Source organism: Chaetodon auriga, chromosome 23 (genome assembly GCF_051107435.1).
Source record: "Chaetodon auriga isolate fChaAug3 chromosome 23, fChaAug3.hap1, whole genome shotgun sequence".
Lineage (NCBI taxonomy): Eukaryota > Metazoa > Chordata > Actinopteri > Chaetodontiformes > Chaetodontidae > Chaetodon > Chaetodon auriga.
This window is the reverse complement of record NC_135096.1, coordinates 10356255-10376682: the sequence shown is the minus strand read 5'-3', so window position 1 is coordinate 10376682 and position 20428 is coordinate 10356255. Positions and strand designations below refer to the sequence as shown.

Sequence of the window (20428 nt, the reverse complement as noted above, 5' to 3'; positions counted from 1 at the left end):
GAGGTGGGTGTGAGGACAAGTTTCACTCATGAGATTTAGCTCGGAAACTGGCTCGAATCTGTGGCTCTCGAGTCAGCCGTTTCACATGAAAATGAGTCAGGTATTGAGCCAAGATGGCGTCAGATGCAGCGCCAGTTTCCGTTTTCGTTGAGAGCAAGGGGGCGGGTCTAAAACTGCATCACAGCTGATCTGGAGATTTTTTTCCCCCCTTAAGTTGTTTTTTGCAGAGAGCAGCTTTGCAGAGATTCATAGGGGGGCCTCTCTCTTGTTTTCTTGGTCCCTTGCTTATTATTTTGGACCTTGCGCTTTTTAAAAACTAGACCCCAGTTTTTCTTCAACCCTACATCGGATTTCAGCCCCAGCGCAGTTTCATTATGCCACTTCTTTCCAGAATAAACTGCTTTTATCGCAAATATCCATCCGAATACCCTCGTCTTTTTGTCATCCACGGAGAATTTCGCCCAGGTCTGACCCAGTTTTAGTGCTTTTGCCTTCACAGCATCCCATGTGTTAGTGCGAGCCGTCAGTGGAGATGTTTTCGGCAGGAGAGGAGGTTAATTCCCATTTGTTTACCTCACTGAAGGAGTCCCGTGGAGCTGCGATCTCCCCAACACTGGAGCTCAGTCTAACTACCATCTACACCGTCCTCTACTCCTTCTTGTTTGTTTTCGTCTACCTGCAGCTCTGGCTCATTTTGCACTACGGACACAAGCGCTTCAGCTACCAGAGTGTGTTTTTGTTTCTGTGTCTGCTGTGGGCAGCGCTGAGGACGACTCTCTTCTCTTTCTACTTTAAAAATGTGGTGCAGGCCAACCAGCTGCAGCCTCTGGCCTACTGGCTCCTCTACTGCTGCCCCGTCTGCCTGCAGTTCTTCACACTCTGCCTGCTCAACCTCTACTTCACACAGGTATGACTGCAGTGTGTGTGTATGAGAGAGAGGAGGTGTGTGAGAGATGGTGTGCAGTGTTTGTGTGTGACCTGATTTTGCAAAACAGCTGACATTGCAAGTCTGTGACCATTGCGTTCATCTTATTTCAAATTTAACACACACTTTAACTTCCTTACAAGCAAATGTTATTATAGTCGACTGTATTCTATTGACTCTGGAGGACTGTTCATCCAAAGATCTCAATTCCTGCTGCCAACACCACCCAACGCCCTGTGGGCAAAATCTCCCAAGGGCTGATCACTCATGTCTATCAAAAGTGCACCCATTTTAACATCAGTTAATTCTCACAAATTGAATTTGCATTAAACACACATCAGTCATTTTAGCAAAGACAGAAGAGCAGCTACTCAAAAACTACAGCTCCCATGAGGCTTTGGCAGTGCTTCTTTGGCACAGGCTCAGCAGGATGAAATTAGATCTGAAACAATCAATTGGTGAATAGGAAATAATAAATTGCATGCCTATTTCAAAGTTTGATTAAATATTTGTCGTTCTTTAAGAGAAAAATGGGGAAAAATAAACTGGTTTCACATGTGAGGATGAGAATTCCTTTTTTGGTTTCTCCCTGATTCCAGCCTCAATGCTGAGCTGTCATACGTCATGCTTCATGGAGAGACGTCCAATCGCACCTTGCCCAAAAGCCTTTGTTTAAGCCAGTCGAAATGACCGGCGTGTTACAGTCAAGATGTGTCTGTTTCCTTGGAAAGGTGACTTAAAACTCGAGTTTTGCTTACTCTGTAATAACCAGAGTTTCTTCTTTCAAAAATGAGGAAATGTGGTCGCTGAGGTCACCGTCAGCCTACATGGTTCACAGAGTGGGCTGACGGACTTCAGGCAGTTTTTTGGGGGTTGCTGTTGGTTGGTTGAAAGCTCTGCAGATCAACTCAGCTCATGTCCAAACAGATGTTAAGACCTCCCACTCAAAGTACTGTGTTGCATTATGCCCCAGCCTCCATTGATGTGTTTTATTCAATCAGCAGACTGAAGCAAATGCTCCTCTCAGCATGGTGTGTGGGACAGAAGGAGAGGGACACAGTTGGTCAGTCACAGTTGTTTAACACCAGCCCACTCCAAATGCCAAAGACGAACCTGTTTGTTTCCCTCTCTGAAAACACCTATTGGTAACACCACCACAGCTCAATCACTGCTTCAAAGGCAAACACGGCCTGTATCTCAATGCCATGGAGGGGTGTGAGGAGAAGGAAGCCTTTCCAACTGGCTGAGCGGAGATTAGGTAATGCAGCCACTGGTGTCATATGACCGTTGAATAAACATTGTTGCGCATTAGCTGATCTTTTGCCAGTTCAAGCATACAGACCACACTCACTTTGAATAAAATAAACATCCTTTTCTATGCGATACTTTGCTTTGAATGCACCGTTGTGACAGCTGCCTTTTTTCTTTTCCACCATTACCAACAAAACCACGTTCCGTATCTGCTAAACTTGTCATTGTAGGTTTAAAAATATGGATTCTATCTGTGAGGGGGAAACCTTGTGACTGGCCAGCTCCATGAACAAACCTTTCCTGCTTGTGGTTTGGTGTCTAGCCGGGTCAGGCCTGAGTAATACATCAGATTCCTATTTTCTCTCACAGTAGAAACTTTGACCATCCCGTTGCAGTGCTGTGTGTCTGACAAACTGCTTTGAAAATCTCAGTAATATTAAAGTTATCAATCAGAGGAGCGTGTCTGGCTCAAATTCAAATAGCTGCAATCAATAATGTTTAATCAACAATGAATCAAACTAGGAGGTGCAGAGCTGTTATGGATCATTCCATTTTATCACAAGGTCAGTTGATTGGTTGATATGGACATGTCTAAACACAGTTTCACAGGTGGACTACAAATGACCTAACATTTGCTGTTCCTGAATGAATCGGCTCACCTGTGCAGGTGGAACCAGAGAATATTTGACATTTTCCTTGAAAAATGATTGAAATGTTAATTCCATTCTGAAACTAATGGTCTGTAGATCAACTAATCAATTTATTGAGTCATGTTTTCAGCTCTGATTCACATTCTTGCAAGACATGAACAACTGTTTGACATAAAAGAATCATACAGTACATGTGGGACGTCTCCAGAAACTAAACCCCAGAGCCTGAACACGCACAGAAAATGTGTCTTTTAGCAAAGCTGTATCTCAGTATGATTAATAATTTGTTCAACCAACGTCACAACACGGTTCCTGCATTAGCACGGCAGTACTGACCAGCGCTTTTTAACGTTGAACTCGCTGACAGTACATGAGCAGAACGCTGATATAACATCATGCCACCGTGACACAGTCTGTCACCTGACACGCACACGCATGTGTGGAAATACTTGTTTGTTTTCTGATGAGTCAGGCGTGAGTCTTGACCTGTGATTTGCTTCCCCCTTATTACATCTAAGCTCTTTCTCACAAGAGAACATGATACTGGCAAGGACCAGATAAAAACAGTCCTCATTTCATCGTGGTGAACCTCACTCTGCACAAGACAAAGTACTGATTGAGCTGCATTTTCCATAGATTTGTGAGGTACTCATGTCGAGTACAAATATGTAACCTACAGTGGTCTGTTGGCTGGTTGCTTCATTTCTAGGTTACAAATTACCTCCTACTGGCCTACATTCTCACACAAAAGGCTGAGTGTTTATGTGTGTGTGTTTATACGGTTTTCAAAGGCCTCGCTGGTCACAGCACCTATCAAATGAAATCACTGTTAATCAGTCTGACAGATAAGAGACGCTGATCGTACTGTATATGTCGACCTCTTAATAACAGAGTGAACTACATTGTGATAAACGTTTTTTCAAAAACACGATATCATTCCAGGAAGAGAGTGAGCTGGATCAGTGGAGGCCAGCTCCTGTGAGGTGGACTCGTGTACATTGTGATGTTTGTTAAGTTCACTGCTGATAACATGTTGACTGGAAGGCCGCTGGTGAGTTACTTCGTTTGGCTTGTCTCTAATATTTATTTGATTATTGAGAGTTTGGAGCAGAAAGGAAGAGGCTGGTCTGATGCTGTTGATGGAGTTTGACTCTGTTTGCTCTTTACTGCGCATGTTCCAAGAAGTGGCTAAAGCTGCTCATGCTAAACACCCAGTTCTTCAGTGTAGTGCTGAAACCAGTCACATAGTTGGTCTAATGAGGTCACCCCTTGTCTGTGCACACAGTCATTGTTTCTTTGTTTGTCCTTTTAAACAGCCAAACATTTCAGTTTAAACTGAAGTAGCATAAAGCAGTAACTGTTACTGCTATGCATATATGCGTATACTCGGATATTAGCATGGATATATTGACATATGCTCTTCTGTGGAGTTTGGATGCCCAACAAGCAGCTTTCACAGACCATATTCTGACAGAGACAGTGTTCTGCAGGTGTTGTGGTGAGCAAGCTTGATAGCCAAGAAGCGGAAACCTCATTCAGGAGGAGAATTTGTTGCTGCTGTGGAGCTCGAAGTAAAATTATTCCAAAGTGTCAGTTTTTCTGGAATAACTCGTAGAGATGAAGAGAAAACCTGACGAGTGATAGCAAACTCCAGCCAGCTTCTCAGCTGATTTTTTTTCCATGAAAAGCATTTGATTTGAACTCCTTAAGAATGCACTGTATCATGATCAGTGTGAGTGTCTTGCCCTTTTCTGCTCACCTGTACTTATTTTACCCATATTGCACATCCTGTCTTAACACTTACAGTAAGTAGCTTGAATTGCACTTATTAAGCTCACGTTATACTTGATTGCTAATTAGCTGAAATTCTGAACATTTTAAAGACTCACCTGCAAATGTTCCGATCGGTCAGCCGCGATGTGGAGCGCCGTGGTCCCTCTGCTTCAACACCCTGCTGACTGTTGTTGTGCTGTAAGACACAGTTCTCAAATTTGCCTATATTGTCTCCACCCCTTGTTACCGGTTCAACTGTCAAGTCAAACAACCACACCAGCTCCAGGCCCGGAGGCTCAAGGAGCCAAAGGCTGCTTTATTTCTTCTTCTCGATTCTAAAATCATATTAAGAATACATTTATGAATCACTCTGACATTATTTTAAAACACAAGAAGAGCTGACTTTTATCATTTCAGTTGGACTTTGATTGGGCCGAACAGTTAGCCCTCAAACCTAATTTCTTCTGTGTGTGCACATTGTTATGTGGATTCTTGCTTGGCTCTCTCGTTTGTCTTGTGTGTCTGCAGGCCCATTTAAATAAAACAGGAATCTCCTCGAGCTCTTCTCCAAAAAGACACGTATCCATATGTGCCTTACTCATCATATTTGTTTGTGGATTTATTAAAACTCCTGCAGAAACTAAAACTAAAATATCATAAAAGGTTGATTATGTGAAACTGAATATGAAAATATGTGTACATCACTGCGTGTGTGTGATGATATTTTTGTACTTTTCTTGCTCAGGTGATGTTTAAGGCCAAAGCCAAGTATTCCCCAGAGCTCACCAAATACAAGTAAGTCTGTCCTGTAATTTTGCTGGTTTTTATGTGACATGCAGGCTTTCGGCTTTTTAGTCATTATCCCAAATGGAACTTTCTATGTCTGCATGTAATAATATACAATAACCTTTTCATCCCTGATTGTTAAAGACAGAAGCTCAGAATGTGGTGGTTTGACTTGAACAGTCATCCTCCTTCTTCCCCATAAGCAGACTCTCTTTTCCTGTCTTCTCTCACACACACAGTTGGTTTGCAGCTTTAACACCATGAATTTTAATAAGTTATTTATGAATAAAGTCTATCCCTTTACTGTCTTTCTGTATTTTCCTCTCTCCAGGGTTCCCCTGCGTTTGTTCTTCCTGTGTCTCAGTGTTTTTTTCCTGGTGGTGAATTTAACTTGTGCGTTGTTAGTGCAAGGAGCCCTGGAGCGCTCCGAGTCACCCAGGTGAACAAAACTAAACATTTTCTCCTTCAGTAATAATGTCAGATTTTTAAATTGTCTTAAAAAAGTTAACACCCTTCATGTCTCCAGTGATGGGGGTATCAGACACGCAGTCCTGGCCCGGGTCTTGATCAACGACAGTCTCTTTGTCCTGTGTGCTGTCTCTCTGGCCGTCTGTATCTTCAAGATTGCCAAGATGTCCTCTGCCAACGTTTATCTTGAGTCCAAGGTATGAACAACACTGCTTTATATTGAGACAGAATGAATAGATATTGAACTTTTGTGATCCATGCAGTTGGCACAAAAAATACTTCTTATGTTGTTATCCCTATAATCTCTCTGTCATTCTGGTTTGTCTCCTCCTCCGTGTGGGCGCTCATCTCACAATGACAGTGCTTGGAAACCCATCTGTTTGCACTGGTATCAATAATTTTCAAGCAATTCCAAGCACCACTGGCAGTAATGATGACTCCTGGTTGTTGCCATCGTGCAGACAATACAGATGCTTCAATTAATTCAATGACATGTCCCTCAAAACTCAATTCCTGGCTTCTAGTCTGTCATTGTGGTCACGGAGAGGCCTCAGCCAAATTGGTGAATCAAATCTGTGGCCCACATCAGACACTCAATTACAAGCCAGTGGCTGACTGATAGAAGAGCATGAGCTTGTAATAAGGACAGTTACTCTTCCTCCAGGGTACATCAGTGTGCCAAGCAACGGCCATCGGGGCCGTGGTGATTCTGCTCTACACGTCCAGAGCCTGTTACAACTTGGTGGTGGTGGCCCTGTCACCACAGGACAGACCCAGTCCCTTCAACTACGGCTGGTACAGCGTTTCTGATCAGGTAGCATGTTCAGTTATAGATGCAAAATAAGCTTTTATGTAGCCAGACACCCAGTGCCAAGTGTTTGTGTGTGTTTGTGAGAGTAGACAATCCATCTCAGGAGATTTGGGAAAGCAATGCTTAGTGGGGTAAAGAGCTTTGTTGGGCTATAAATAGCCACATGTGTGTCTGTGTGTCCTGACCTACATCAGGGTGCAGGCCTTGAGACGGACCGCCCATTACATCCATCATGTGTGTTTGTGTGTATGTGTTGAACATGATACACACCAGCAGACATCCACTGTGTGTATGTGTGGGCATAATCTGGCATTACAAATGGTTTCTTCAATCTGTCTGTATGCCAGCTGTCAGTCCAACATCTCATATTCTGTCCCTTGTCTTCATTTTACTGACTGCTATGTCACTAACCAGACAACGTGTGATGTTTCAAGGTCTTAAATAAAACTACAGCTTTAACTTGCGCACTCAGACCAAGCAGTGTTACACCAAAATGAGCTTGATCACCAGTGTGGGATAATGAATACCTCAAAGGGCCTTTGTTAGCAGAATTCCAGACATAGTTTGACATTTTGGGAAAAATGCTTACTCACTTTGCCACTTGCCAAATGAAAAAGCACAAATGTATGTATTATATAGTGTTTTGTGTGTGTGTGTGTGTGTGCTACAGGCTGACGTGAGGGAGATCAGCGGTGAAGCCTACATCGTGTTTGGGATCATTCTCTTCTTCTGGGAGCTGCTACCAACAAGCCTCGTGGTGGTTTTCTTCAGAGTCCAGAGACCGAACCAAAACCTGGTAAAATGACACCCCGAAAATAATAATTTAGTGTGTCAGACAGTGAGTTTTCAGAGCTGGAAGTTATAATGAAGCTTGAATGTTTCTTTACTTGTCAGGCTCCGGGAGGGATGATCAACAGCCACAGTTTCAGCTCCAGAGCTTATTTCTTTGACAACCCTCGACGGTACGATAGTGACGATGACCTGTCCAGAAGCATCAATAGTCGGGCTGATCGGGCCAGGTGGGTGCACCCACATGCACAAACACAGTCTGTCAGCATCTGTTTACCACTAAAATCCACTATAAACAGCAAATATAAGATGTGTTGAAAAGACCTCTTTTCCTTTTTTTCCATCTCTCAGTCTTCTCTCCACCACTCCCCAGCTGGGGACATCCACTTGGTACGGCTCCATCCAGCGCAACGGGACTCTGACAGCGGGCGTCGCGTCTGCCCAGCAACCACCATCTTCCACGGCCCCCCTCCTCTTCGCCTACGGAAACATCCAGAGTCACCATCACCACCATCACAACTACTACTCCACCCCGCAGAACAACAACTACCACCACCATCATCACAGTAACTTCTATTCCACGCCACAGAATTACTACTGCGGGTCACAAACCTATTTCTGCACCCCACAGAATTAAGTGGCGTCCATGGTAAATGATTGATCAAGACTAATAATTAATTTCCTGCTTTTTTGTCACCATTTTGCTTTCCTGGATGCATCAGAGCAGGTACTCCTGAGGCATTGCTCTGGATCAGGTTGGGCCTAAAACTTGGCTCGCTGAAATGTTCCAGAGAAATGTGGTGGCAATCAGCAACTGGGAAGCTTTGTCACGACTAACTGCCTTTTTTAGGACACCAACATCTTTAAATGGCATGTGTGGACCAGAATGAAAGCAAGCGCAGGCCATGGAGGAATTTTAGCACTTATATGGCTGATACACCTAGAACTGCTAAAACACCTAAAACTGCAAACATCAAACCTAACTTCTGTTAACTGTTTTGGTCACCATAGTTAACATTCCTGAGACTGGAAGGATCAGGGACCAGATAATCATCGCTCTCATCCCCCTTTTCCTTGTAAATTTCTTCCAGTACTTCTATGGAACATGGCGTTCTGGTCAGACAGGAGCCGTGTAGCAGACTTATCAAGCTAATGTGGAGAATGCCAAAGCTGCCTGGACTGTCAGTCAACAGTCCTGGATGCAAAGACGTTACATTCACTCAATATTTGTCAAACTGTTGCTTGGGTTTGTCAGCAATCGGTTGTAGGACTGTTTTCAGAGGGCACACACATGATACAATCGCTAATTAGCATAAAAAGGCTAATTTAGCCTGGGAAAAAAAAAGTGGAGGATGCTAGTCTCCTAGCTTAATCCTCAACCCTCCAAAAGGCTTTTCTGACTATGACGATCAAATGATTTGCATCTACAAAGGGCATTTCATGGCGTTTCTCACCTGTCAGTCAGGTTACATATGACAGGAATTAGCTGTTGCTAATTTGCCATGGGCTGTTGTAACAGTGAGAGCTATCTTAAAGCCAACACTCGCAGTTAGCTTAAACTCACAATGTGTTTAATCAAGAAAAGCCTTGACAGTTACGAAGTCGTACAATCGCTGTCAGCAAGCTTAAGACTTCAGCCTGCCAACTCAGTCCTGCTATACTGGATTCTTGTTTAGTTTGTAAAATAAGCTCTTTACAATGCTCATTACTGACTGTAATCAAAATACTGGTCAATTTATCTCAGTGTTCACAACTATCATCCATGTAAACCGCTTCCAGCCGCAAAATAAATGTGAAACTTAGCTGCCATATGGGTGTTATTATCAATCTGAATAGCACAAGCTTGGTCAATTTGTCAGTGTGTAAAAACCATCAGAGGAATACATTAACACAGTTATTGGTGGAGGGACCGTTGCAACAGGTGACTTTAAGGCTCAGACTCAGGCTTTAACTAAATTTGCTCAATTACAAGAGTGTGCCAGTGCTGTTGGATGAAATATGTAACAGCAGCCAAATCCAGGTTTCCTTCCCCACAATTATACAATGGAAACAATATGACAGGAGTGCCAAACACTGTCAAGTTGTTGCGTTTTAAAAATCTAGATTTACTCAGAATTATCTTAATCAGTATCATTTGCATTATGTGTAATAGATCGGTATGTAATGAACATTCAACATTGGAGTAGAAATCAGCTTTAGGATTGTTTATTAACACGGTGGAAGTGTCTCTGGAACGTCTTTTTTAACCAAAGCTCGTTCATGTAATCTGATCCTCTGTGAGCTGTGAGGCAACAATTTGCACTTAGGAGACGTTCACCTTCGGAGACAAGGCTTCGGGCCTGAATGTCTCCTACTTGTTTTATGTATTTCCTTCCGTTATCGTCTGCATTCTGCATTTTCCTGTTTATACTTTGACGAAGGAAACATCAATGTGCCATCGCGTTTTGTCATATCTAATAGTTTCATTCCTTATGGGAAATATTTTTGCACAAGAAAATGTCTGATGATGTGTTTTTGATTGTGTGTTAATCGATTTCTAATCCATGTGTGTGACGTGACATTTTGAGTCGGTGTGTGTGTGTTTGATCTGAGATTTTTGTTTTTTTTTTAAGTTTGGAATGCTTTTATACTTTTTTTCCCATCAATTTTTATTGTTTAACAGATTTTATACTTCATTTTTATCACTTTCCCTCTCTCCTGTTGTTATTCACAATCTCACACATTTTGACGGACTGCAGCCAGTGAGCAATATTTCACTTTGATGGACCATTTTCATGTATAACCCAGTTGTCAGACAAAGATCGGTGTTTATCTGTGCTCAGTTTGTCAGGACCGAATGGAAAAATGCTCTCCATGTGTTCTTGATCAACTTGGTACTTCAACAGACTTCAGCAGTCTTGAAACTCAATCTGTAAATGACCATGTAAACTTTGACCTCATACAAGAAAACAAACAAAACAAAGCATTACTTGTATTGACAAGCTTCACTGGACACTTACAGTGGTGGAAATGAAGTTGTCAGTGTTGGGTCCAGCTGTTCACCTGTTTAAGAAAAATTTACATCTGCAGTGCATGCTCCTGCATCAGAGTGCAACAACTCGGTGTCATATTTTCTTTCCAAGGTGATATTATTTGTGTAAATATGTTACTTGCTGTATCTGCCATAAAAGGGCAATGATAATTGTTTTATGAACTGTTTTATGTTATTATCTGTGGCCATACTGAATGTAACCTACTGTGCAACAGATCACTAACAATGTATGCAAAGGAAAGCACTACCACGTTTAAATAAAGGCCTACTGCACTGTTTTTAAGATAAGGGTGAACTGGAGTTCATCAGTGGATCACTTGAGTGGTCACAAATAATTCAACAGAATTAGGAATCTGTAAAAGTGTTTTAAGAAATATTGAATCTGAAAACATCAGCCTCAGCCTTATAATGGAAGGGAAACCCCTGCATCTGATGAGCGTCAACAACATTCACAACGATTGATCATTTATTTTCCAGACAAAACATTTACAAGCAACATATCCCCAAAGTCTGGTCGTTATTTTATACAGCATGAAAGAAAACCAAAACGACAATTTCGAGGGGTCGCACGCAACTTTGAAATTTCGATTAACGGTTATGAATACTGCAGTTGTAAAAGTGTTTTGAATTCTTCAGCAAACATCACGTGTTCTCCATGATGATTCTAACAAAGTGCAAATTTAAGTCCAGACTCCGGATCCCGATCCAAGATCCTGCTCACACCTGCATTAGAATTTGAAGTCATGTGAAATATATTAGTATTAGTGTTAATAATAACATTTTGGTACAAGGACCTCCATCATGTTATAACCTGACCAACAACCAATCATTGTTGTATCTCCTGCTGCATAAAACCCTGGATGTTTCTAAAACTGCATGAGCTGAAGGTTTTAGGTCCACAGCTGATGGTTTTTCATGACATCACTGATGGGAAAGCATTCAAGATCCGCTCTGCGTTTAAAAGACGATTGGTTCAAAGACATAACAGCTGAATTTTTAAAAAGGTGGCCCGATTTAAAGACACACAAACGTAAAGGTTTCCAGTGTTTCCACAGTTCTAGCATATTCACAATAAACTGATTCGCTTCTTGTGGACATCTAAAAGAGAAAGCCATGTGTTTTGCCTGGTTTCCTTCTACCAAGAGGTCAAAGGTCAGGCTCAGCTGTGCCACTGCTGAGCTGGTATTTGAGTGTCTTGTTGACGGACACTTGGGGGAGGTCAAGACCACCCTGCTGCTGATAGATCAAACGTACCCACTTGGTGAAGTTACAATGAAAAACTTGAAATCCTATAAAAATACTGTATGTGTTATGTGTTACATCAGAACAAAGAAACCTCATTATTAAAAATACTTAAGGCATCTTGGTCATTAGGCCTCAGAGTCAACACACACACGCACAAGAACACAAATGAGCCAACACATACGTACCGCACACGACCCACCACACACAAACGATATGTAATTTGATGACGGCATCTGTGCACATTAAAGGACACGTGGACATGCGCAGGAATTTGCAGTTACACACAAAAAAAGTGATGTGATCACTTCTTGAAACGACCTGGACTCGATCACAAATTTGAATTATTTCGACATTTTAACATCTTATTTGTGCTACGTGTTTTTAAGGACAGTCAGCCCTGCCGGGAGGAAACACATGATGCGCAACGCTAAAAAAATTCTAGTATTCTAAAATTTGCAATGACATTTTGAATGGTTCACCGTTTTCCAGCATGTTTCCACGCCATCGTTACGCGCTTTAAAATCCCAACTTTTTCTGCATCGGCTCTCTAAACTTTTCTGCAGCCGTTCGAGTCCCAAAACACACAGTTTTAAAAACCCAGATTGAGCAACAATCTCTGTTTTCCCAAGCAGAAATCCAGGTCGTATTTGGTGAAATTGGCGGATTGATTGGACTGGAGATCAGACCACGTGGGAACACAGCGGTCATCAGTCCTGGTCCCTCCAACAGTCTTCTCATCACGACTCACGCTAGTTTAGAGCGATGATAAAACTGTTTTTAAAAGCTTCTTTAAAATCTTAAGTTTTTCTTAAATCCTTCCCTCTGACCCGACAGAAACAGGGTCATTTTGGACAAAAAGGTCAAATCATTGTGGGTCCCAAACAGTACCTGATGAAACCATCAAAAGTGTCACTCAGGAGATTTAGAGTTCATCGTCATCGCTGCTGTCCCAAGACGTGAGGTTTGCAGATCTCCGAGGGAGGAGCCGGTGCTTCTGTCAGGATTCCTCTCCGGCTTCCTGGTTGATCACGTGGTGGTATCCACGGTTACCGACCGGCTCCTTCTGCCAACAGATAATGCCGAGGAGGAGGGTGATGAGGAGGAAGAGCAGACAGCCGGACACCACCAGACTGATGATCACTTCTGAGGACGGAGACACAAAAAAAAATTTGTCATCTTTCTTTATTTTAGCAGTCTTGAAGTTTTAGTGTGTGTGCGTGTTTGAAAGGTTCACCCTTATCTCGCCCCTTCGAAGGCACTTCACACTCTTTGTCCCGGTCTTCAGAGATGGAGAGCTTTGTAATTCTCACAAAGTCATCCAGGGGGCAGTCATGGGAGCAGCCTGGTAGGTGCAGAGGGAACGGCTGCACGGTGCTGTCATTCCGGAAGAACATGGACACCGAAGCAGAGCTGGACCCAAACAGGAAGAGCCGCTTTAACTGGTTCATGCGTCCTTGTATTTCTGACTCCGTTGAATCTAACTGTGTTACACTAAAGTGAAGTCTCATTCTTTTTTCTACTTAACATATTATTTGTGTGTGTGTGTGTGTGTGTGTGTGTGTTTTACCCGTTCTCCCTGTACAGCTCAAATATTTGACAAGAAGCATACGGCGGCTGTCTTCCATTGAATACATCTAAGCTGGACTGAAGAGCTGCTACAGTGGTGTCATGCTGTGGAACACACATGTTTGCACATTTAAGGAATAGTTTAGCATTTTGGGAAATACCCTGATTTGCCTTCTTGCTGAAGGTTGGAGGAGAAGACAGATACCACTCTCACGTGTGCACGCAAAATACGAAGCTAATAGATGGTTAGCTTAGCTTCACGCGAGTGGAAACAGCTGACATGGCTCTGTTCAAGATAAGAAATGTGCCTCCCAGTAAATTAAAGCAATTCTTGTAGTGTTAGCATTAGCTCACCGCTGACAGCATCATCATTTTCAGTCTCTGTTCCGGGTCTGGGGCGGCCATCTTGGTAAGATTCTTCACGATTTCACCCAATAGGATACCTAAAAGACAGACAGACTTCTTACTTTCCCCCAGCAAATGCACCATTTCCTCCTGTTTAAGTAATGCTTGCTAAAATGCAGCATCCAGTTGTTTTTTGTAAAATATGCTATATATATGCATGTCATGCTCATCTTGTATGGCAGGTCCCCCTAGTAAAGCACATACCTCCCTGCAGTCGGCTCTTTTCTTGCCGTTTATAGAGCCCGAACATGCTCTGTGAAAATTGGACATCAAACAGTATCAGTGCAATACTTTAAGCTCCGAAATATCAATCAGAACATCAAGAAAACTCCTCAATGAAAGCAGAGATGTTGCTCCGACTTTTACCCGAAATTCATAGTCCTTCAGCTCTCGGAGCTTCTCCATCACATCAGGAGTCACCCAGTCGGGGGCTGACATGTTGTGAAGGGACTGAAATCACAAACACACACACATACACAAACACATACACAGGGCAAGAATTACGAAAAGCATGAAAAAGACAGCTGACTAAGAGGAAGAGGCTGAACAGCTTTAATTAAGCAGTAGTCAAGTTGACAAACTGTCTTTTTGTTCTTGATGGCACTCCGTCAGCAGTCCTCAGGCTGCACCTCCCTCACTGCAGCCATCTCTCACATGCTGTTTAATTACTCTGTGGCTGTACTCAGTGACCCAGCTGTCCCTGAGTTCAAGTTTGGCTCCTATTTGAAATCTCACAGTCTTCAGTGTCCATCAGATGTGTAACCATGTGGAGTTTATCCTTGAAAATTTGAAAAATCTCAAATGATATGTGCAGTATATTGATTGGTCTTGCGGTACCTGTGCTGAAACAAAGGCGGTGACCTTTGTGAACTAGATAAGACAATAAAAGACAGATGTGAAACCGCCACTGGCTTCACAGTCCTGTTCCTCTTACAGCTTGTTTGTTAAAGTAGGCGTGTGCGCCCCAAAAGCTGGTAATTTCACCAGATCTGGTCGGCTGCCAGAGGTATACTCATCAGAAAAGGAGTCGTGCCAGACAGAGCTGACTTTCCTGTCTTCGCAGATAACAATGCTTTTTTGTGAGGTTGAGCTTTGCTGCTGCAGAGTCATGACATATGTTGCTGTTGTCAATCCAAGCAATTGTAAAGTTCTCACTTCTGCTTCTTGTTTTTGCTGGCAGAGGGTTTGTGGTCCTGCATGTGTGTTCTCACCTCGCAGAAGAGTGTGTCGTACACGGTCCAGATTGACTCAACATTCGTCTTATTCAGTCCTGTTTTATTCCTCACCAGCTCTATGACGTCCTGAAGAGGGGAACACAGTAAGACATTTGTATCATCCTCACAAATCCTTAAACATTTCAGAATAACTGAAAGATAATTGAAGATACACTTGGAGGAAAGAAAGGAGAGAAAATGAGCCTGTACCTTGTACTCAATGGTGACATTAAGAAATTCCTCCGTGTGTTCGGTTTCATTCATCAGCTGGTTGTAGCGAGGACAGTCACCCAGAGGATAAGAGAGGAGCTGAAAGAAGAGAGAAAGTCCAGACGCTGAATCGCTTCCAGCAAGGAGCACTGAAACTAAACTCACACGCTAAAACTGTGCGATACACATACCCTCTCTTCACTCTGTGGCACGGTGTGCACCGGTATCGGCTGCCACTTCAAGTCTGGGGTGAACACCTGCCGACCAGCAGGAGGGTAGAGACCTAGATGATGGCAAGAGTCCGAATAATGCAGACGGTTGGTGTGAGGATGAAAAGTGCTACAAAGAGAGGAATTACTGGTAGAAAGAAGTTGGAGGAAGAGGAGTTAGCTGATGTGCAGACCTGCGAGGTTGGCTTCAGCGCTCATCAGGGTGCGGTCAACGTCCGTACTGCGAACTGAGATCTGAGGGCGAAGGAGTCACCAGTGAGGGATAAAAACGGATTTCCAAACTGACAGGCTTGAAACAGACAGCGTTAAATATGTTGTGTCCAAATATAATAAGTAATAAGAGAGGTGCTCCTCCTCTCAAATTATCATCATGTTCCAGGAATTCACGCACCGCTGGAAACCCCTGTAACACCAACATGGCAAGGGGCCCTTTCTCCCAAACATTAACATCACCACCATCATCTGTCTGCGAGGGTTCAGCTGAGGTGTCATGAGATGTGAAAGCGGAGAGGAGGGTTCATCTACCTCGTGTCTGTCGTAGGATTCTTTGAGGAATCCTTTGTACCGATCCCTCAGAAAGTGGCCCAGCTCATAGTGCTGCCTCATCCCCTCCTGAAAGCACACACAGGCAGCCAGAGGAAAGACGTTACACTTCTGATGCACTTGTTGCTGCAGTAAATACATGAACAGTAAGATTTATCACACCTGCGATAGCTGTCCAAAGCCTTGTGGCCAGGCGCTCTCTTGGTACGGGTCGGTCGGATAGGCTCTGACTGGTGACCGGTCTCCATGCCGGAACAACTGGAGGGGCGAGAGAAGAGATGTTGGGTGAGGCGTGACGAGGAACACACCACTTCCCCTTTATTTTTATAGTATCTGTCACTATTCTCTATTAACCCAAGCTGTTTCAAAAATCCCAGCATTGCCACACAGAGACTAAAGAAGAACACACTGCAGCTTGGATATCAGCAGAATCACTGTCTGTACAAGCTGATAATGAAATATGTATGAAGCCTGACATTTTAAAGTGCTATAACAAAGCTCTTATAAGCTATTAGAAAATAGCAGAATTGGTGACTTTGTTGGAAACAAAAGCCACTTAATCCAGCTGTTGACTGAGCAAATAAGGACTTCGAAGTGACTGTTTCATGGTGTCACTTGTGTTTGCCTTGGCTTTACAAACCTGCCTTGAAAGCCCTAATTTCCAATGCTTGAGGGCAAATGTCTTCTAAAACGACAATGTTTATTATTCCACTTCAGTTACATGTAACATTTGTAAACACTTGAAAAAGCTTTGTCAGCACCGGCTGTTATTAAGTCCACTCAGCTGACAGCAACCATCACGCAAAGACGCTGTAATGTCATTCGCTGACACGAAAATCCAGCTGATGATCTCAGACATTAAACATATTGTCTTTGTGCTGTTTTCAGTTGAGTATGTGTGAAAAAGGATTTTCTTTGGAAGTTCAGGAAAAACATCACAACAAAGTCCTACAATGATTAAAAAAAAGTCTCAGAATACCGTCCAGGGACCTTTTTGGGAACTATGGTTCAAAACTGGAACCTTGACTTGAAACCGCTCCTTTGATGCTAAAAACAAACTAGTGAAGTGAAACCAAATGTTCACGTAGGTTGAAAGAACTGTGTGTTTTCAGTCAAACAGGTCTTGATAGCGGGTGCCACCACAACAGCTGGCTGTTCAAGTAGAACAGTTTCAAGTTTCAATCTTCGAGACACAAAAGGAAAGTGTGGGTTTCTGTTTCCTGGCAGGAGGAAAGCACACACGACTGATCGTTCCAAAATAGCCGAGGAAGTGTGAAAACCCCATTGGAAGGTTGGATTATCCCTTTAAAACTCCTAATCTTATCTGTTCCGTGACCCATTAATGACTATCTAAGCATTTCTAAGAATGAGTGCAAGAATAAGACCATTGAGACACAACACGTCAACAACACAACTCTCACATGAGAAAATCCATGTACCTCGCTCTGAGCGTCATATATTTTAACACTGTGACATGGGAGATGTCATGGCTGTTACATGGGAAGACGGGAGTGTGTCCAATGCTATTCCAATTGTCACATCTGTGACAAATTCCATGTCTGCAGCGCGAGAAAAGGGAATAGACAGTGGGAGACACTCATCGTCAAGACAGAGCAGATATTTCCCCTCAAGCAGTCACTGTTTGCATTCACAGATTATTCATGTATCGTATACTTTGCATTAGAAATTGCAGAGGAAATTCACTGGCTCTCACTGAGGTGATGCTGGTTTTCAGTCCAAAGTATGTGATGATTAGACAACCTTTAAACCATCGATAAAGCGACAACCAACCTCATAAAATCCTCTTACAAAATATCTGAAAGAAAGCATGCATGGGAACAGCTGTGTCTGCACGTTTAGCCAGTGCTTCCTTAATTTGTGCCTCTGTGCTTGCAATCAGGGAAACAACCAAGCAGAGACAATGGACGTTTGTGCATAAGCCATTATCAACCTGACCAGAAATACCCCAGAGATGACACGCAGGAGAGCAGCTTTTAAGAAACACGTGCTGACAAGTGTTTTCCAGGTCACCTGACAGTTTGCGACAGTGAAAAATGTAATTATGGCTATTTCTATAGCTCACAAACTTCTTCATAAAATGTCCAGGTGAGACAGGTCTGTAACGCAGGGCTGATGACTGCTCGGACAACCTCAATGTCCCTGTTATTTATTTACAGTGTCAGCTGGACACATGCTAACAGACTTCCTGTTGTGTCTTCGGTCGTTTCGTAGTGTCGCACGACTCTGAACACAACAAAAAACGCCTTTTTATACATTTTCCAATTCAAACATGTTCACTTTGTGCTGAATTTGAACCATTATTTCAATAAAATTTCTACTTTTACGACGGGTTAGGGTGCAACACATTGCATTACTCGCAAGCTGTGTGAACCAACAACAAAATGTGCTACTTTTAAAAAAAATTGTCCTTCAGGGTGGATTCTTAATTTGCCGAATTCAGATTTAATTTGCGTTAAGATAAATGTACACGTTTACATAAAAGCCAAGCAAAGACAAAACCGTCTAAATTTTGAATACAGTCCAGTGAGCGTCGACAGCAGAGACAGACGAGGGTCAACGGTGCGGACTTCGATACGCTTCCACAGTATTATAGTTTATATCAATATCACTCACCACAGTCACATATACTAGTTCTCTGTCCGCTGCAGCTTTTCCACAGAAAGAGCCCACCGTCAAGAGAAAGACCACCGCAGCGGACACCATCTTCACGTCTGAGAAACCGGAGAGCTACAACCACAGTTAGTTGATTATTGGTTTGGAAGTCGTCTGACCGAGCTGCATCACGTCCGCCATGCTTAACTCCGCCGGAAATGAACGGAAGTTTAAACATAACACGCGACGAAAATTTTGACCAAAAAAAAAAACAAAACGTGTAAGAGTGAAGGCATTGAAAGCGGTCAAAAGAAGCGATGTGTCCATTCTATTACTTCCAACAGAATACTTCATACCTCAGTCATATTTGCCCTTTATATTCGTGAAAAATGGGTCATGTTGTTCAGCGCATATTATATTTTGAAATAAAGAAACTGTGTATTTTCAGTTGACTTGATACACAAAGGGGAAACCGGAAATGACGGAACATCCAGTCTGTGTGCGTGCTTGTCAACAGTCCCGAACACTTCTCCATGTCGCTACCCTTTACGTTGAATAATATCTTGACCCTTTTTACAAGCTGCGAGCTAACCGACCGGTATTTTAATTTAACTCAATTTAATTATTTATTTTTCGATGAGAAACTGTTTCATATCTCTGACTGCCATAGAAAAGAGGAGGACTCGTCTTTATTTACTTCACTATCTATGATCACGATTGAAAAAAAAAATTGTGACTGAAATTAATATTAATATTGACATTAACAACAACGACGACGACAACAACAACAACAACAACAACAACAACACCACAGAAACATTTTTTAAAAAAATAATTAAATATATATGGAGGCCCAAAAGTTGGCAAGTCAAAATATTTCACTTACTAACCCAAAATAAGATACTGAGTCAAAAATCTCACAATGCCTCATAAATTCTGATATGGTATTTACGACATCAACTCTCAGTTAAAAGATGCATTTGCATTCGCAACATTGCAAATGTGTATCTTTTTTTTTTTATTATTCCCAAGTTGTCCCTTGTTCTGTTCTATAATTTTCTTGCCGGAAATCAAATCAATAAACATCTGCCAAAAACACACAGATCAGAGCTGTGCGGTCATTCGCGTGGAGGCTTGCAGTTTTTCTCCTCAGACACTAGAGGTCAGTGTTGTCTTAGCTGCAAATATCTTACATGTCAGACTTGAAGTATCAGCAATCAAACTGCTCTGCAGCCTTCAATATGCTGCTGATATTGCCGGAACTTGTGTCCAAAAATTTGATCAGAAAGTTTTTAGAATTGTAGTGATGAGCAAAGAGTCAACAATACCTACACTTAAACCTAAAAATGAAATAAAATACTACATTAGGTTATATGCATCTTTGGGTACTTGGGATAGGTATTTTTTTATGACTTGTTGACACAAATAATTCATTAGATTTAATTTAGTAAAAATAAGCTGATAAATGATTTAAAATCATGATTACCCGCACCTCTACTGTTCATTCTAATAGTATTTGTACATATTGCACTACAGCTGCAATCCTCAAGAGTTTCTTTGGACATGCATACAGGTATTTACCATTGAGACCTTTCCTCCACATCTGGCTTACAGATGATGTCATAAACACACTTGTTTTAAGTGAGCTGCAATCACGGGGGTGTTAAATGTTAAAGCTGCATGTGTGAAATGTTTGATGTTTGAAAAGGCTTTCTGTGTTTCAGATCAGTTACGACAGAAAACCTTTGGTCCTGAGCTGACCCTTCTTGCATGACCCTCTGCTCTGATCTGTGTGTGTTTACACGGTGAAAAGCTGCCGTGTTGTGTGATGATCTGGCAACAAGAAGCAATAAGCGTGGTTTCCAGCAGGAATCAGATTTTCATCTAGCTTTTTACATTAGCAGTATTCAAAGACACT

At 42.3% G+C, this 20428-nt stretch overlaps 2 protein-coding genes across 3 annotated transcripts in view; one reads left to right on the top strand and one right to left on the bottom strand.

The window, feature by feature from the left end:
- The first annotated feature begins 82 nt into the window (after positions 1-82).
- The window catches only part of gpr137c (G protein-coupled receptor 137c), a 152839-nt gene continuing 132493 nt past the window's right edge, over positions 83-20428 (top strand). Inside the window, exons 1-8 of one of the 2 annotated variants that reach the window (XR_013076258.1) lie at positions 83-907; positions 5345-5394; positions 5717-5824; positions 5912-6050; positions 6518-6667; positions 7335-7460; positions 7559-7683; positions 7805-10023. Coding sequence is in view for 1 of the 2 variants with exons in the window: in XM_076723895.1 (XP_076580010.1) it covers positions 533-907; positions 5345-5394; positions 5717-5824; positions 5912-6050; positions 6518-6667; positions 7335-7460; positions 7559-7683; positions 7805-8090 (1359 nt within the window). In the remaining variant the exon portion in view is untranslated. Of the gene's footprint in view, positions 908-5344; positions 5395-5716; positions 5825-5911; positions 6051-6517; positions 6668-7334; positions 7461-7558; positions 7684-7804; positions 10773-20428 lie in introns of those variants that run through there. The other variant, XM_076723895.1, reaches the window with a different exon arrangement.
- On the bottom strand, positions 12574-18729 carry acp2 (acid phosphatase 2, lysosomal). The gene is made up of 13 exons (XM_076723898.1): positions 18532-18729; positions 16060-16155; positions 15880-15966; positions 15528-15588; positions 15316-15407; positions 15125-15223; positions 14912-15001; positions 14067-14150; positions 13905-13953; positions 13650-13738; positions 13297-13400; positions 12964-13139; positions 12574-12872 (listed from the first exon to the last, which is right to left on the bottom strand). The coding sequence occupies exons 1-13, from the start codon at positions 18619-18621 to the stop codon at positions 12727-12729; spliced, it is 1263 nt and encodes a 420-aa protein (XP_076580013.1). The 5' UTR covers positions 18622-18729; the 3' UTR covers positions 12574-12726.

Excerpts from the sequence above, each read along its gene's own strand:
- acp2 (XM_076723898.1), bottom strand. The coding sequence starts at position 18,621 with ATGGTGTCCGCTGCGGTGGTCTTTCTCTTGACGGTGGGCTCTTTCTGT. Across the intron at positions 15,967-16,059 it reads GCTTTGGACAGCTATCGCAG|GAGGGGATGAGGCAGCACTA; the intron begins GTGTGATAAATC and ends GTGTGCTTTCAG. Across the intron at positions 13,739-13,904 it reads AAAGAGCCGACTGCAGGGAG|GTATCCTATTGGGTGAAATC; the intron begins GTATGTGCTTTA and ends TCTGTCTTTTAG.